The sequence below is a fragment of the Sus scrofa genome, chromosome 9, assembly GCF_000003025.6.
Source record: "Sus scrofa isolate TJ Tabasco breed Duroc chromosome 9, Sscrofa11.1, whole genome shotgun sequence".
Lineage (NCBI taxonomy): Eukaryota > Metazoa > Chordata > Mammalia > Artiodactyla > Suidae > Sus > Sus scrofa.
The window spans coordinates 66,635,287-66,653,564 of record NC_010451.4 but is presented as its reverse complement, the minus strand read 5'-3'; the positions used below and the strand labels follow the sequence as shown (position 1 = coordinate 66,653,564).

Here is an 18,278-nt window from a genome sequence, read left to right as displayed (position 1 = left end):
CCAGGGGACCCGAGGGAATGGGTGTGTAAGGGGTGCTGAGTCATCTGCTTCTTTTGAAGAACCACCCCACCTGAGCCCAGGCCCAGGGCAGGGATCTGCACGCAAGGAGGAGAAAGCAGAGGCCAGCCTCAGTGGCCCTGGCTATAGGGAACTCTGGCCATCACGTGGATGACTTCTGTTTTCCTACAGGCTCCGAAGCCCCTCCATGAATCCTCGGAAGAAGGTGGACCTCAAGCTCATCATCATTGGAGCCCTGGGGTAAGCCAAGATCGGCTCCGGGTCTGGGGGTTGGGAAGCAGCCCTCCCGTGGGTCCCTTTCTGATTCAGAGTGACACCAGGGAAGGCACCCACCCCAAGGAAGGGAGCTATCAGATGGGAGCAAGAGCCTGGAAGTTGGCTACCGGTTTCTGGTCCCAGCTCTGCAGTAACTGCTCAGTGATTAGCTGTGTGAATTAGGCGACCACCTGGCCTCTATCTGCCCTCCCAGCGCCTGTCACATACAGTGAGGACCTGACCCTTTTGCTGTGAAGCCTCAGCCCTCCGCAAACTTCTCTGCTCACTCAGGTCCCCACTTCTAGAGGCCATTCCTTCGTCCCTTGCTACTCTAACTGCAAATGTTATAATTTCAAAATCCCAGGGAGAGATGGGAGGAAGATGTTGAGAATGGTATGGATGTGTGTGTGTGTGTGTTTGCCATATGTGTTCACATGTGTCTGGTTTTTTTTTCCCTCAGTGTAGGCAAGACCTCCCTCCTCCACCAGTATGTACATAAGACATTTTATGAAGACTATCAGACCACACTGGGGGCCAGCATCCTCTCTAAGATCATCATATTGGATGACACGACTTTGAAGCTACAGGTGAGCAGCCCTTCCACTCCCCCTTCAACATATACCTGAAAATCATCCCACATATCCTGGCTAGCCACTCACACAGCAATGTGTCCCAGGAGCTAGAATAGCCTAGAGCATAGATCGGCAAACCTCAACTCATGGGTCCAATCTGACCCACTGTCTGTTTCTGTAAATAAAGTTTTATTGGAACATAGCCATGCTCCTTTGTTTACTTACAGTCTTATGGCTGCTTTCACACAAAAACAGCAGGATTGAGTAGTGGCAACGGATAGTACCGTCTGCCCAACCTACGATATTGGAGTTCCCTTCGAGGCTCAGTGGTTAACGAACCCGTGGATGCAGGTTCGATCCCTGGCCTCACTCAGTGGGTTAAGGATCCAGCGTTGCCGTGAGCTGTGGTGTAGGTCACAGACGTGGCTCGGATCCCGCGTTGCTGTGGCTGTGGTGTAAGCCAGCGGCTGTAGCTCCCATTCAACCCCTAGCCTGGGAACCTCCATGTGCTGCTGGTGCGGCCCTAAAAAGCAAAGCAAAGCAAACAAACAAACCTACAATATTTACTATTTGGCCCTTTATAGAAAAATTTGTGGATTCCTGATCTAGAAGCAAGAGCACTAATCCATGACTGGGACATCCCACTCCAAGTTCAGGTTCCCTGGAAAACTTGTCAAGTGGCCTTGGGGGAAGTCACTCCAAAGGTCCATATCTGTCAGATGGAATAACAATGCCTGTCCTGATGATCCAGGGGGAAAATGAGGGCTCAGATGTGAACGCACCCTTGGGACACTAAATGTTAGTGCAGATACCAAGATGCTGCAGTGTACAATGAGCGACAGGGTCAAGACGCCTGTGTGTGACAGGACCCCGTGCCCTTGTGCCAGGGCTACCTGCCCCCTTCCCAGGAAAGGAAGGTTTGACACGATGTGACCCAGTTAGGCATCTGTCCAGCCACTCATCACAGCCCCATGGGGCCGCTGCTCTTCCTTTCCAGATCTGGGACACGGGCGGACAGGAGCGCTTCCGCTCCATGGTGTCCACATTCTACAAAGGCTCTGATGGCTGCATCCTGGCTTTTGATGTCACTGACCTGGAGTCTTTTGAAGCCCTGGAAACCTGGCGGGGTGATGTTCTGGCCAAAACCATTCCGATGGAGCAGTCCTACCCCATGGTGGTGCTGGGGAACAAGATCGATCTGGCAGACCGTCAGGTACCATTCACTCATTCATTCATTCACTGGCAATATGCCAAGCACTGGGTTAGGTCCCACGTGTACAGAGCTGAATGCACCGTCTTTACCTTTAGAATTTCAGTCTGGTAAAGGATGCGGATAATTTAAAAGACAATTATGATATAATACAGTAAATCATAAGCAATCAGAGAAATACACTTTGGATATTTGAGGACTATAATGGAGGGACATCTATTCAAGCCCAGGATATCGAAAGAGTTTCCTAGAGGAAGAAGGTTCCTGGCTGAAAAAAACCACCATGAACAAAGATAAGAAATTGCATGATGTGAGCTGAGAATTGAAGGCAATTTTGTTTAGAAACAGGGAATTGAAGAATGAAGGCATCGGGAATAGGCAGGTAGGGGAGTTCCAGTCATGGCGAAGCAGAATCAAATCTAACTAGTATCCGTGAGGATGCAGGTTTGATCCCTGGCCTCCCTCAGTGGGTTGGGGATCTGGTGTTAGCATGAGATGTGGTGTAGGTCACAGATGTGGTTTGGATCCAGTGTTGCTGTGACTGTGGTATAGGCTGGCAGCTGTAGATCCAATTTGACCCCTAGCCTGGGAACTTCCATATGCCTTGGGTGAGGCTCTAAAAAGACAAAAAGAATAAAGGAAAAAAAAAAGGGGGGGAGGAGTTCCCGTCGTGGCGCAGTGGTTCACGAATCCGACTAGGAACCATGAGGTTGTGGGTTTGATCCCTGGCCTTGCTCAGTGGGTTAACGATCCGGCGTTGCCGTGAGCTGTGGTGTAGGTTGCAGACGCGCCTCGGATCCCGTGTTGCTGTGGCTCTGGCGTAGGCTGGCGGCTACAGCTCCGATTAGACCCCTAGCCTGGGAAACTCCATATGCCGCGGGAGCGGCCCAAGAAAAAGCAAAAAGACAAAAAAAAAAAAAAAAAAAAGGGGGGGGGAAGGCAGGTGGGAGTTCCCTAGCGGCCTAGTGGTTAGGACTCAGCACTTTCAGTGCTGTGGCCTGGGTTCAATCCCTGGTCTGGGAACTGAGTTCTTACATCAAGCTATTGCATGTTGCAGCCAAGAAAAGAAGAAGAAGGCAAGGTGGGATTTGAATTAACCTGTAGAATAGTATTTCTACCCAGGGTTAGATAGGGGATCTGCAATTATGAATTCTTGAATCTACACATTTTCTAGGACGGTAGTAATATGTATTTTTTTATTAGCCTAAGCATATTCAGCATCAGCTGGCTAACCACCTGACCAATGATATGATTCCATGGTTCCAGTGATGACATTTATGTAGGTGTTTCTCATTGCAGTGGCATTGAGTAGAGCTCTGTTCATCCTTACTTACTAGTGAGAAAAGACTAGAAATTAACTTAAATTTTTTTTTTTTTTTTTTTGTCTTTTTGCCTTTTCTTGAGCTGCTCCCGCAGCATATGGAGGTTCCCAGGATAGGGGTCAAATTGGAGCTGTAGCCGCCGGCCTACAGCAGAGCCATAGCAACTCGGGATCCGAGCCGCATCTGTGACCCGCCCCACAGCTCACAGCCACGCCAGATCCTTAACCCACTGAGCAAGACCAGGGACCGAACCCGCAACCTCATGGTTCCTAGTCAGATTCGTTAACCATTGCGCCACACAGAAACTCCAGAAATTAACTTAATTTGTAAAAGATGCTCTTGTGCCAAATGAAGCCAAAATGACACCAAAAAGAACTGTTTGAACACTAAGTTGTCTTAGTGTTTCAAATGGAGAAAACAAATAGGGAAGTAAGCCATCACATTTGAACCACATTTTCATAAGCATTCAAATAGAGGAAAGTGATAGGAGAACTGGGGTAGCAGTTGGAAGGATGGATGGCTAGATCAATGGATGGATGGATGATGGTGCTTTCAGCAAAGCTATCACCTCCATAAAGAAGAACTTCCTGATCAGCGAGAGTTTTGGTTTGACAGGTTGAATTTCAGAAGCCTGGAGAAAATTAATTGGGGATGACCAGCAGGCTTTAGACCACATAAGAATGAAACTTCAAAGGAAAAGTCTACGCTGGAAATAGAAATCTAATAAGCACTTTAGGTTACAAATCCAGGGTCAGTCCTCTAATTACACATATCTGATCTCAAGTAAGAATCAAAGTCCTGAGTTTATTCAGAGCCCAGGGGTTTCCCCTTGGGAGTTCCCGTCGTGGCGCAGTGGTTCACGAATCCGACTAGGAACCATGAGGTTGCGGGTTCGGTCCCTGCCCTTGCTCAGTGGGTTAACGATCCGGCGTTGCCGTGAGCTGTGGTGTAGGTTGCAGATGCGCCTCGGATCCCGCGTTGCTGTGGCTCTGGCGTAGGCCGGTGGCTACAGCTCCGATTTAACCCCTAGCCTGGGAACCTCCATATGCCTCTGGAGCGGCCCAAGAAATAGCAACAAGAACAACAACAACAAAAAGACAAAAGACAAAAAAAAAAAAAAAGAAGAAGGACGCGGTCCTAAAAAAAAAAAAAAAAGAATGAAACTTCAAAGGAAAAGTCTACGCTGGAAATAGAAATCTAATAAGCACTTTAGGTTACAAATCCAGGGTCAGTCCTCTAATTACACATATCTGATCTCAAGTAAGAATCAAAGTCCTGAGTTCATTCAGAGCCCAGGGGTTTCCCCTTGGGAGTTCCCGTCGTGGGTCGTGGTGCAGTGGTTAACGAATTCGACTAGGAGCCATTAGGCTGCGGGTTCGATCCCTGGCCTCGCTCAGTGCGTTAAGGATCCGGTGTTGCCATGAGCTGTGGTGTAGGTAACAGACGCGGCCAGATGCAGCGGCTTCGTAGGCCAGCAGCTACAGCTCCAATTCGACCCCTAGCCTGGGAACCTCCATGTGCCACAGGAGCGGCTCAAGAAAGAGGCAAAAGACAAAAAAAAAAAAAAAAAAAAGATTTCCCCTTCTTTTTCCCACTGAGACCACCTGCAGGTGAGAACAGGTGAGAATACTGTGGTCTATGTGGGGGAAATTTTTTTTTTCCTTTTCCCTCTCATTGCCAACTTTATGTGTCCACACTTCCTCCCCTTCTCAGGATCATTCTGGTTTCAGACCCTGTCAGGAACGAAGCAAAAAGAGAGAGAAGAGGTCAGAAGAGCAGGAAAATCCATATTTGACTTAAATAGTCTGTGATCTCTGAGCCCAGCAGGCACTTCATGCTGTCTCTTCATGGGTTACTCCTTTCGGTCCTAAGAAGCCTTCACTGGGGACACTTAACGGTTCCTCCCATGACAAGCATTTTGCATTTTCTTCCTCCTTCTCTTCAGCTCCTTATTTAGAAGTTGAAGTTCCATCCTCCTCCCACTGAGTCACCTCCTCCCGCAGGCACTCTTCCTGATGGGATTTACAACTGCTCCAGGCTGGCTGGCGCTCTGCGGAGCCCACCTCTCCTGTACAAGGCACACCCATGGATTCTGGCTCCAAAGGAGGGGCAAGGCTCATTCATTCTCAGTGCAGGCTGTCCCCCCTCTGCCCTGTTGCGTTTTTTTCTTTTTCTTTTTTTCTTTCTTTTTTTTTTTTTTTTGGTGGGGGAGGCCACACCCACGGCATATGGAGTTCCCAGGCTAGGGGTAAAATCTGAGCTGTAGCCTCTGGCCTGTGCCAGAGCCACAGCAATGTGGGATCTGAGCCACATCTGCCACCTACATCACAGCTCATGGCAACGCCAGATCCTTAACCCACTGAGCAAGGCCAGGGATTGAACCGGCGTCCTCATGCTTGCTAGCTAGGTTCATGAACCACTGAGCCACGATGGGAAGTCCTGCCCTGTTGCCTTTTGCCTTAAGTCCCTCAGATGCAGTCAAACACCAATCCACTGTTGCCACCAAACTCCAGGGTTCATTCCAAGAGGCCTCCTAGAAGCCGTCTTCTACCCAGAGGGGAGGTCTTACATAAGCCCTCTCTTGTGGGAGGTGTGCCCCCCACACTACTCTCTCCCCAAATCCTTTCAGACCCTCTTTTTCAATCCTTTCCAGGGGTTTTAGAGTCATCTAGTAGATTCTTGGTCATGAACTTTTGGAAATATGCAGGGTCCCAGGGGTAGTCCGACTCCCAGCCAGCTTAATATGTGGCATCGATCAAATTCTAGTGTCGCTGCCAAAACTTCCATTTTGGCCTCCTGCTGCCTAGGTCTCCAGGTCAGGGGGTGGGAAATTGAAGGACTTCAAGACTGAGGGTCTGACTTTTCCTCAGTGAAATAAGAAGCACCATCTTCTATTGAGAGGGAGGGGAGGGAGCCAAGGAGGTGGCTCATGAGTCATGGCGACGCTGCGCCAGTTACTCTGGAGAGAACTGGGCAAGGGAGCTAGTCCAGGGCAAAGACCAGAACCAAAGGGCTCAGCCCAAGGAGGGGACCAGGAGTTGGAGGTGGAGTCTTCGTCGTGTTTTTCTTCAGCAGCAGTACATGCAATCAAACCCAGGGACCTGATGGAAGACAAGAGCAGCTGAAGGATAGAGCTGGGAGGGCACTGAGACCCATGGAGGGAGAGACGGAAGGGCCAGGGGCTGCCATGTCAGAGGTTGAGGAGCAGGACAGAGGGATGAGGGAGAAAGAGATGGAACCACAGACTGGGAGATCAGACATAATATTTTATGGAGGCCCTGAGTCTGGGCTGGGAGGGAGAGGCAGCATAGAGAGAAGATGAGCACTGTTGGAGGGGAAGGAAGTGTGAGGCTCTGAGAGGAGGGGGCTGCATGGAGAGGAAGTCTCACTAGATGGCAAGTGTTGCATGAGTCAGCAGGTACCTGGCTGGATGAGAGGTGTAGGTGATGACTGGAGGGGTAGAGGGCGTCCAATCCAAGCCGGGGGAGATGGATGAGCTTTGTTCTGCAGAGAGAGGAAGGATAAAAGTGAAAGAAGTAGTGAAGCCCCAGGCAGGAACAACCCCTCTCTGGGGTCTGTGGTGAACAGGGTGTGGAAATAGCCCCCACTGGAGAGGGAGACAGGGGGATCTCTGGGAAAAGCCAGGGTTCAGCCAAAACAGGGAGGAAAGAGGGGGCCCTAGGAGTTCCCGTTGTGGCTCAGTGGTTAACGAATCCGACTAGGAACCATGAAGTTGCGGGTTCGATCCCTGGCCTTGCTCAGCGGGTTAAGGATCTGGCGATGCCCTGAGCTGTGGTTTAGGTTGCAGACGCGGTTCCGATCCCGTGTTGCTGTGGCTCTGGCAGGCCGGTGGCTACAGCTCCGATTCGACCCCTGACCTGGGAACCTCCATATGCCGTGGAAGCGGCCCTAGAAATGGCAAAAAGACCAAAAAAAAAAAAAAAAATAGGGGGCCCTGGAGGAGGCCGACAGGGGCGTTTGTTCACAGGTAGGCTCCGGGAAAAGGGTCTGGAGGGAGGCAGAGAGGAGGAACAGAGATGAGGAAGGGCTGGCAGTCATGAAAGGAGCACCGGGAAGTGGGGAGGCCAAACTGGGGGTGGAGAGAGCAGAGGGACTTCAGTCAGGAGACCCAGGATCGAAGGGCCAAAGGTGAGGCTGGGTAAGGGCCGCCCCCTCAATGCACAGGAAGCAGAGGAAGCAGAGGAGGCCAGGTGTGGGGATGGAGCAGGCCGGCTGAGAGCCAGGCTGGAGTCAGTTCTCCTTTGCTCGGGGCCGAGTGGATAAGAGAGCCGCCTGAAGGGTCACCTTCTCTGGGCTCCAATTAGACCCCTAATTGGGTTTGGGCTCAAATTCACGACTGTCTTTTGGGCAGTTCCAGCTTCTTCATCTGTGAAATGGAGACCAGACATTGATTTCATCTGGGTTTTGTTTTCCTTTTGAGGGCCACATGTGGAGGTTCCCAGGCTAGGGGTCTAATCGGAGCTGTAGCCGCCGGCCTGCACCACAGCCACAGCAACTCGGAATCTGAGCCGCGTCTGCAACCCACACCACAGCTCACGGCAACACCGGATCCTTAACCCACTGAGCGAGCCCAGGGATCGAACCCGAAACCTCATGGCTCCTAGTCGGATTTGTTTCCACTGCACCATGACGGGAACTCCGATTTCATGTAGATTTTTTTGAGGGGTATAGGGAATGATGCCTATAAATAAAGCACATGACAACTTTAATAAATGGAAGTGATTGTTATCCTCCTTCTTAATATGTCCAAGATGTGGGCTGGAAAGATATGGAAGCTTTTCCTCGTTAACAAAAAGAAAATGAATATTTCAAACATATTTGTTAGGTTTGGATGCAACTAGAGATTATCATAGTAAGTGAGGTAAATCAGAAAGAGACAAATATCGGAGTTCCCATCATGGCTCAGTGGTTAACCAACCCAACTAGGAACCATGAGGTTTCGGATTTGATCCCTGGCCTCGCTCAGTGGGTTAAGGATCTGGCGTTGCTGTGGCTCCGGTGTAGGCTGGCAACTGTAGCTCCGATTCGACCCCTAGCCTGGGAACCTCCATATGCCGCGAGAGTGGCCCTAAATTAGACCAAAAAAAAAAAAGAGAGAGACAGAGACAAATACCATATGGTATCACTTATATGTGGACTCTAAAATATGGTACAAATAAACTTATCTATAGAACAAGAAACAGATCATGGACATAGAGAACAGACTTGTGGTTGCCAAGGGGGAGAGGGGAGGGAGTGGGATGGACTGGGAGTTTGCAGTTAATAGATGCACACTATTTCATTTAGAGTAGATAGACCATGAGGTCTTACTGTATAGGCCGTGAGGACAATATTAATGTAAATATAATAATAATATGACTAATAGCATGATAATATTTTAAAAAGAATATATATATGTATGACTGAGTCACTTTCCTGTACAGCAGAAATGGGCACAGCATTGTAAATCAACTATACTTTGATTAACAAATATAATTAAAAATATGTTAGCGGAGTTCCTATCGAGGCGCAGTGGTTAACGAATCCGACTAGGAACCATGAGGTGGTGGGTTCGATCCCTGGCCTTGCTCAGTGGGTTAAGGATCCAGCGTTGCCTTGAGCTGTGGTATAGGTCACAGACGCGTTGCTATGGCTGTGGCATAGGCCGGCGGCTACAGCTCCAATTCGACCCCTAACCTGGGAACCTCCATATGCCGCAGGAGCGGCCCTAGTAATGAGAAAAAAAAAAAACAAAAATGTTAGCTTCGGGATGGTGAAAGAGTTGTGGAGATGAGTAGTGGCAGTGGTTTACATAATCACGTGAATGTATTAATGTCACTACAGCGTATGCTTAAATATAGTTCAAATGGTAAATTTTATGTTTATGTATATTTACCATAATAAATAAATAAATAAATAAATCACCAGGATAATTTTAAAGAAATTATTGACTTAGATATTTTTTAAAGACCCCTACTCCTCCTACAGAAGGTAAAAGTGAAAAAAAATTTATTAGTTTGTTAGGAAGGACAGCTCTGCTAGCCTCTATGCTATGAGGAATTTATTCACTAGGATGTGAATTCTGCCTTATTCTCAGGTGGGCAGTTTCTGACTTACTGCTGATTTGTAACATTGGGATTACATTTTCTGAAGATATTCTTTGATAGTGGTTTAAGATGTATCCGACAGGTGAATTTTAACACACATGAGTGGTTGTTTTAAGTGCACTGAGATGGAAAAGCATCATAAAGAAAACTATGCAAAATGGGCTAATTTTGTCAAACATTTGACCTCTGATGAATAAGCAAAACTGTAACAGGAAAAACAAAATGTTAATAGTATATCATCAGCCAAAAGCAAAATTAATGGAAATAACACTTTCAAAATTTTCACATTTCCCATGTCCCGAAGTATCACACGAATCCTGAGTTTACTTCCACAGTCGGCGCCTAAGTTATAAATAACCTTTATTTTATAAATGAAAGACAAGATGGTTTCTTTTTTTTTTTTTTAGGGCCCCATCTTCCGCATATGGAAGTTCCCAGGCTAGGGAACCACTGAGCGAGGCAAGGGATCAAATCCGCGTCCTCACGATACTAGTTGGGTTCGTTACCCCTGAGCCACAACAGGAACTCCAAGACAAGATGATTTTAAACATCACGCAGCTGTAACTGAATCGAAAGGGCAAAGGGAGATCCGCTGTGTGAGTCACTTTCTTCCCAGGGCAGCCTTCTGAGGTTGAGTGGGAGAGATGAGGGGATATAAAAAGATTGTTAATTTGCAACACAATCTCAGCTGATATTCTGCAGTGTGTATTTAATCATTCCATAAAAAATAGAAAGGAGGAGTTCCCATCATGGCTCAGTGGTTAACGAATCCAGCTAGGAACTGTGAGGTTGCAGGTTCGATCCCTGGCCTTGCTCAGTGGGTTAAGGATCCGGCATTGTTGTGAGCTGTGATGTAGGTCACAGACTTGGCTTGGATTTGGCATTGCTGTGACTCTGGTGTAGTCCTGCAGCTGCAGCTCCGACTAGACCCCTAGCCTGGGAACCTCCTCCATATACTGTGTGTGTGGCCCTAGAAAAAGACTAAAAAAAAAAAAAAAAAAAAAAAACCAGAAAGGAGTTCCCTCTGTGGCGCAATGGGATTTGTGGCGTTTAGGGAGTGCTGGGATGAAGGTTCAATCCCTGGCACAGTTGGGTTAAGGATCTGGCGTTGCTGCCACTTTGGCTTAAGTTGCAGCTGTGGCTCAGATCTGATCCCTGGCCCAGGAACTCCATATGCCGCAGGACAGCCAAAAAATTAAAAAATAAGATAAAATAAAAACAGAGAAAGAACAAGGGGACATGAGAGAAACTGTCTGTCATAACCAGGCACCAGGCAGACCTAGTCACTGTCAGTGGGAGAGACGGGACAGCCGAGACCAGCCGGGTACATCTGTGGGCTTATCTTCCTAGCTCTGTCTCTGGGTGACCTTGGGCACTGAGCTTCTGCTTCTCATGTCATAAAATATAAAGAATCCCCCTGCCTCCTGGAGAAATAGAGGCACTTCTCTTTATTTCGACTCACTTCCATTTTACTGCAAATCCAGAGCACCAGTGATGTACCCAGGAAAATTCTCATCTCCTGAGGGAAGGGGAGGAGGGATATAAAGAAGGAAAGAGCGATAAGAAGTTTAAGTCCCCTCCTTACTCTAAAGTCTTTTAAAGGACTTTGAAAGATACAAAGCCCTTTGCATTCCTAGACGCCATCAGGGTATTAGCACATCATTTCCGGGAATTCTTTATTTGCATGTCACCAATGAGGACAATAATAATCAGCAAGCTGGCCATCCTCGATTCTTCATCCAAATACTTCAGGACTTTCCCTGAGTTGTGAGGCTGCTTGGCTTCTCACCAGGTTGGGGGCATCTATGCTCTTTACAGAAGAGTGCAATCCTGGCCAGTTCAGGGACCCCTTGCCCCAAAAGGCAGGAGGACCTTAGAGATCAGAGGTCAAGACCAGGGTCTGGGGTCTCTGAACAACCCCACCCCCCACCCCTGCAGCTCTATTCAGGAGCAGCAGCTCCTGGATACTGATCATGGGGGCTGGACCACAGTTTCTACCCTCCTGTCCTAGGAAGCAAGCCTCACAATTCCAGAGCAATGCTGGTGGACAGCAGAGGCTTTGTGAATGAACGAGAGCCACTAGCGACCACTCCTGAGGCCAGGACAGCGAGGGCCAGAGGGACCTGGGACTGTGAAGGTTCTTACAAGCCAGTAAGATAGACATGACCTGCAGGAGATGATTTGATGAGGGATAGTCCTTCCCCCTGGCTGCCCTGTGTTCAGGGAAAGGGGCAGAATGGTCCTTTCCCCATGAGAAAATCCTTGACTCCCTTAAATAAGGGGAAATATAAAGCACCAGGCACAGCAAATGTTCAATACATGGTCCTTTCCTCCCCCCCAAATAATTGATTAGACTACATTCAGTTGAACTCATTATCACAAGTAGCCCAGGGCTGCTAGAGTATTCTCCAATTCAACATCCTCAAACCGTGATAGCATGTGCATTTGGGTGACATGTATTCATCCAGCCTGTACTGAGTGGCTCGTGGTGCCAGGCTAAGAGCTAAAAAGGTCCTGACCCTGAGCTCCAGAAGCCTACAGTCCAGTGGGAAAGACAGAATAGAAGCACAGTTCCTGTGCGGTGACCTGCAGAGGGCAGCGCAGATGCCAAGGGAGAACTGAGCTGGGGCTGCATCCAAGTGTTGCCTCTCTTAGCTATGTGATCCAAGGAAAGCTGCTGAACCTCTCTGAGCCTCGATGTTCTTACCTATAAAGTGAAGCTAAAAAGACCCATCTTGGGAGTTCCCTGGTGGTCTAGTGGTTAGAATTCGGCACTCTCCCTGATTTGGCACAGGTTGCAACCTCGGTCTGGGAATGACCACAAGCCACTTCCAGTGGCAAAAAAAAAAAAAAAAAAAAAAAAAAATATATATATATATAATAAATAAATAAAATAAAAATACCCATCTCACAAGATTATTCGAGAATTAAATGAGTTATTATGAGAAGATGTGTAATAATACCTAGCCCATGGTAGGAACTTCTCAACTGTTTCTGGGATTCTGTTCCAGAGAAGAAGGGTTAGCAGGACCTGAGTTCCTGCCCAGGAGCATGGGCCTGGTCAGCCAGCTCAGGGGAAGGAAGTCCTGGCTCCCTGGTCAGCGTCTGTCCGTCCACCTCCCTTTGAAGGGATTGAGGAAGAAGCCAGGGCAGGAGGAAGCTCCTAGTCCAGGCCTTCAGAAGGCAGCATAGTGCAGAGGGCTCTAATCCTGCCAAGCCTGTGTTCCAATCCTGCTCAGCCCCTTACACTGCAGTCCTCAGTCTCCTCATCTGTAAAATGGGCCAGCAATAGAACCTCAAGGACTGGTGGTAAAAAAATATCACATGTATGGGAGTTCCCATCATGGCTCAGTGGTTAACAAATCCAACTAGGAACCATGAGGTTGCGGGTTCAATCCCTGGCCTCACTCAGTGGGTTAAGGATCCGGCGTGGCCATGAGCTGTGGTGTAGGTCGCAGATGCGGTTCGGATCCCGCGCTGCTGTGGCTCTGGTGTAGGCCGGTGGCTACAGCTCCGATCAGACCCCTAGCCTGGGAACCTCCATATGCCGCGGGAGCGGCCCAAGAAATGGCAAAAAGACAAATATATATATATATATATATATATATATCTCACATGTAAACCTACAGACCCAGGGAAGGCTGTCAATAAATGGGAGTGGTGGTGGGGAAGCTGGGGATGTGGTGGTGGGGAAGCTGGGGATGTGGTGATGGTGGTGAAGGTGATACAGGAACCGTGACCATTTCTTCCCCTTGCATTCAGGTGCCGCAGGAGGTAGCCCAAGGCTGGTGTAAAGAGAAGGACATTCCCTATTTTGAAGTCAGTGCCAAGAATGACATCAATGTGGTACAGGCCTTTGAGATGCTGGCCGGTCGGGCTCTGTCGAGGGTGAGTGGTACCTGCCAGGGCCAGGGGGACTCAGGAACTCCAGGTGTTCTCCTGTGACACAGCAGATTAAGGATCCGACCTTGTCACTGCAGCAGCTTGGGTCGCTGCCGTGGTGCAGTTCCATCCCTAGCCCCGGAACTTCCACATGCCACATGCCACGGGTGCGGCTGTGGCTAAAAAAAAAAACCAAAAAACAAAAAGGAGTGTCTAGGAAAGAACCTCTTGGGCTCAGGGTGGGATGTGGGTGGGCCAGAATTGCTCCTTGTCTTAGTTAATTAGTTGCTGAATGGACTCAGCAATACTTCAGTTCTGGAACCACAAGATACCAGAGGCTTTATGCGTCCTTAGAGTATATTGTTGGAGGTCCCTCAATCTGGCTGATGATCATCTGCGGAGTTTCTAAAAAATGCAGTCCTGCACCGCATGCCTAAAGATTCTCACGTAGTAAGGGTCTTAGAAGCCATGACCTCAGTTCAAGCCTCACTGGTGGAAGAGAAGCCTTATGTTGGCAGATATTGGTCCAGGTGAAATAATCCAGCCTGCAGGCATTGCTGACATCCTCCAGTCAAAAAGGTGGATCAGGAGTTCCCAGTTGTAGCTCAGTGGCAATGAACCCAACTCATGTCCGTGAGAACAAAGGTTTGATCCCTGGCCTCGCTCAATGGGTTAAGGATCCATCATTGCCATGAGCTGTGGTATAGGTTGCAGACATGGATCTGGCATAGCTGCGGCCCTAAAAAGACAACACAAAAAATGGGGGGATCAATGGAGACCCCTTGGTGTGGTCATTCAAGAAGCAGGTGTTGGAGTTCCCGTTGTGGCACAGTGGAAACAAATCCGACTAGGAACCATGAGGCTTCGGGTTTGATCCCTGGCCTCATTCAGTGGGTTAAGGACCCGGAGTTGCTGTGAGCTGTGGTGTAGGTCGCAGGCGTGGCTCAGATCTGGTGTTGCTATGGCTGTGGCGTAGGCTAAGCTCCGATTAGACCCCTAGCCTGGGAACCTCCATATGTCACAGGTGTGGCCCTAAAAAAAATTAAAAAAAAAAAAGAAGAAGCAGGTGCTGGGCACTGTGCAGGGTTTGGGGACCCCTCGCTCTCCTAAGTGGGACAAATGTGTGGCTGCAGTACCGGTATTGTATGGTGAGGAAGGACTGGCGATGTGGCCCTGGAGGAAGGGCACACAGCCCGAGCTGTGGGGGCAGGGGAGGAGGAGGACGAGAGGAAGATCAGGAAAGTCTGCCTGGAAGCAGTAGCAGGGCTTTAATGCTGTTCTGATGTGGAGTTTGGAAACCAAAGAGGGTCCAGGAGAGAGTCCCACGGAGAGGGGCTCAGCTTGTTTCTTTATTGTGCCACGTGAAATCGAGGTGGCCTTCTCAGAAACAGGGAGAAGGTCATCACTGCAGTGATTCTGAATTAAAGAAAGGAACAAATGTGGACAGGCCCGCTGTCACTGGTCTACCTGGCCCAGCCCTGTGGGTTGTCCATGACGAAAAGGGACAGCAGCCACCTCTCTAGCGGCTGCCCAGAGAGAGGGCTGCAGCTTGCCGTTCTTACACCCACTGCCTTAATTTCAGAGTTTGCTCCTGTGAGTTTTTTGGTGGGGTTTTTTTCTTTTTTTTTTTTTTTTTTTTTTTGGTCTTTTTAGGGCTGAACCCACAGCATATGGAGGTTCCCAGGCTAGGGGTCGAATCAGACTACACCACAGCTGCAGCAACGCAGGATTCAAGCCGAGTCTGGGACCTATACCGCAGCTCACGACAACGCCAGATCCTTAACCCGCTGAGTGAGGCCAGGGATCAAACCTGCAACCTCATGGTTCCTAGCCGGATTCGTTTCCACTGCGCCACAATAAGAACTCCTGACTCCTCTTTTCCTTCCACAGTATCGAAGCATCTTAGAGAGTTACTTCACAGACTCCATCAAGCTCTCACCAGAAGACCAGTCCAAGAGCAGATGCTGTTGACCTTGCAGACTCCGGCTCTGCATGCCCAGAGGCAGAGCACGCCTAGGGCCTGGTTGTCCCAGGCCCCCACCAGCCTCATCCCCTGCCCATGCTCAGCCCAGCAGTCTAGGCTCTGTGGCCAGGGCCCTGAACCCCCTTGCACCTGCCCTGGATCCAGAACCAGAGGGCAGCCCTGCCTCAGGCTGAGCGTAGTAAGGACAGGACCGGGCCCTTGAGTCCAGAAGAAACTTAGAATGTCACCGCCACGTCCTGGGGAGTCACAGTTCTCTTGCTGCCGCCAGCCTTCTTGCCACCCACCCTCCCCAAACACACCCCTGCCTCTAGGATGCCCATCTCTGCAGACAGGATGCTGTCTGTCATATTCCTCTATGGACTGGCCGTTCTCGCCCCATCCACCACCACCTCCCATCAGAGCCACAGCACAGCTTTGGACAAAGATGTAGCTCAGCCTCTCTTGTAGCTGAGGCCAGGGAGTGAGGGTCTACTTCAACCTCTGGCGCAGCTGTTCAGGCCTGGCCCCCCACCCCCCACCCCGTCTCCCCCCACTTCAGAGTGCAGGACAGAGGGAGCCCAGGAATACCCTCCAGAGACTGGCGCGTTTCTCCCTGCAGTGCTCAGGCAACTCCTGTATCTCTCTCAGAGCCTCAGTTTATTCATCTGTCAAATGGGGATGGCGCATGTTCTGCCTGCCTCGGTGTGGTTTTCAGGACCGGAAGCTCTGCTTAAGTCTCAGTTGCTCTTGTTGAGATACATTTACTATTCTTTCAACAAGTATTTTTGCGTATCTACTATGTATGATGCACTGAGGTCCAGTGGCAAATGTAACAGGGACCTTGCTCTCCTGGACCTGACATTCTGGTGAAGGAGAGAGGAAATAAACACTGAATTTAAACAGACATTTATTTTCATATAGCAGGTAAGTGCTTGAACAACGTGAAATAAGGTGATAGAGAGTGACAGAGGGTGGGGTTGGGTGTTGTTTCAGACCAAAGCGTCCAGGAGGGCTTCCCTGGGGAGTTGGCGTTAGTCCAAAGGCTAGAGAATGAGCAAGGGGCTGACCCCTGAACTGGACAGAGAACACGTGAGGAGAGTTAGCAGAAAAGGCCAAGACCCCAGGGTCAGGAAAAGATTGCTGTGTTCCAGGCACAGTAAAAAGACATTAATTTATCTGGATTCCAGGGGGCTGTCCCGGAGACTAGCAAAAGGGCCTCGCGCCCTTGGTTGACGCCTTGCGTCTCTGCCGATTGGCCACCAGAGGGCAGCAGGGCTCCTTTCATTCCAGCGAGCAGCCAACCAACGCTCCGTGGACACTTGAAGAGTGGCTGTTTTCTGTGCTGGTGCTCAAAGTTGGTTCTTGGGCTCTGGGCATTTTCAGCCCTTGGAGATTTGTGGAGCAGGGAAAATCCCAATTTCTTTCTTTCTTTTTTTTTCTTTATAGGGCCACACCCGCAGCATATGTAGGTTTCCAGGGTAGGGGTCTCATGGGAGCTATGGTTGCCGGCCACAACCACAGCCACAGCCACAGCAACGCAGGATCCGAGCCGCGTCGGCGACCTACACCACAGCTCATGGCAACACCGGATCCTTAACCCACTGCGCAAGGCCAGGGATCAAACCAGCCACTTCATGGTTCCTAGTCGGATTCGTTTCTGCTGCGCCACGACGGGAACTCCAAGGAAAATCCTAATTTCTTAAGCCTCCTGAGAGATGGTAAAAACTGCAGCATCAATGATTCAGGCAAGAAATCTGCATCCCCGGCAAATTTAGAAGAGAGACCTGGAAATCTCATGGATTTGTGTTCCTGCAGACTCTACAGCCATAATCTACTTTTTCTTCCTTGGCAGACAGCACTGACAGGGTCCTGCCTAGAGGGAGTAGGCATATGCTGACCCACCAGGACCTCCAGCGGTCACATCCATGCCCACCACAGAAGTCTCCTCTCTAGGGAGTGCTGTTGTGGCTCAGCAGGTTAAGAACACGACATAGTGTTTGTGAGGGTGCAGGTTCAATCCCTAGTCTCTCTCAGTGGTTAAGGATCCGGTGTTGCCACATGCTGCGGCATAGTTTGAAGATGCGGCTTGGATCTGATGTTGCTATGGCTGTGGTGTAGGTCGGCAGCTGCAGCTCTGATCTGACCTCCAGCCAGGGACCTTCCATATGCCACAAAGGTGGCCTGGGAAAAAAAAAGTCTCCTGTCTGCTTGGGAGTATCCTTCCCTGAGCTCCAAGCAGAGCTGGGGATGTTGGCCTATGACTTCCAAGTGTTGTCTGACTCTGAAGATACCCCGGGAGGTAGGAGATGGGGAGGTGGGGGTCAGTAAGAGAGTTTGGGGAACGCCTTCCCCCCCAGCCAGCTGTGAAGTAAGAACTCATCATGGGCAGCAGCATGGACCAGGCATGGGAGCAGGTGGCCAGGAGCACACCTGTCTCTGTCCTTCTTGGGGGTGGCACTACATGTCACCAGACTCACCTGGGAGTCAGTCGGACTATGGATTGGCCATGTGGGGTGTGTACTGCAGCTTGTGCACCACAGTGGACATAAGGGCCCTTCTAAATGTGCAGAACAAATAATAAATGTCTGTGTTTGTTTTGATCCTGTGTGGTATTGAGTTTTTTAATTTTGAAAAGTGACTTCCTTTAAAATTCAAAAGATAGGAAAAGAGGGAGTTCCCTGGTAGCCCAGGGGTTAAGGATCTGGCATCGTCACTGCTGCCATGGTTCAGGTCAGGTTTGGTCCCTGGTTCAGGAACTTCCGCATGCCATGGGCGCGGCCAAAAAAAAAAATAATAATAATACTAAAAGGAAGATGAAGACAACCAAAAGTAAAATAGGACCAGTTATATAACTGGCAGGGCCCAGTGCAAAATGAAAATGCCCCACCCCTAGTCCGAAAATGAGGAAGTTCCAAGATGGCCACAGTGGCAGTGGCCGAACCAAGCATG

General features: G+C 49.5%; 1 protein-coding gene across 2 annotated transcripts in view; it reads left to right on the top strand.

Moving 5' to 3' along the window:
• Positions 1-17,929, top strand: part of RAB7B (RAB7B, member RAS oncogene family) — a 30,399-nt gene extending 12,470 nt beyond the window's left edge. For both annotated transcript variants that reach the window (XM_003357412.4, XM_005667540.3), the window contains exons 2-6: positions 190-258; positions 734-860; positions 1,843-2,058; positions 13,247-13,372; positions 15,257-17,929. In XM_003357412.4, coding sequence (XP_003357460.1) covers positions 206-258; positions 734-860; positions 1,843-2,058; positions 13,247-13,372; positions 15,257-15,337 — 603 coding nt within the window. In that variant the 5' untranslated portion in view covers positions 190-205 and the 3' untranslated portion in view covers positions 15,338-17,929. The remainder of the gene's footprint in view (positions 1-189; positions 259-733; positions 861-1,842; positions 2,059-13,246; positions 13,373-15,256) is intronic.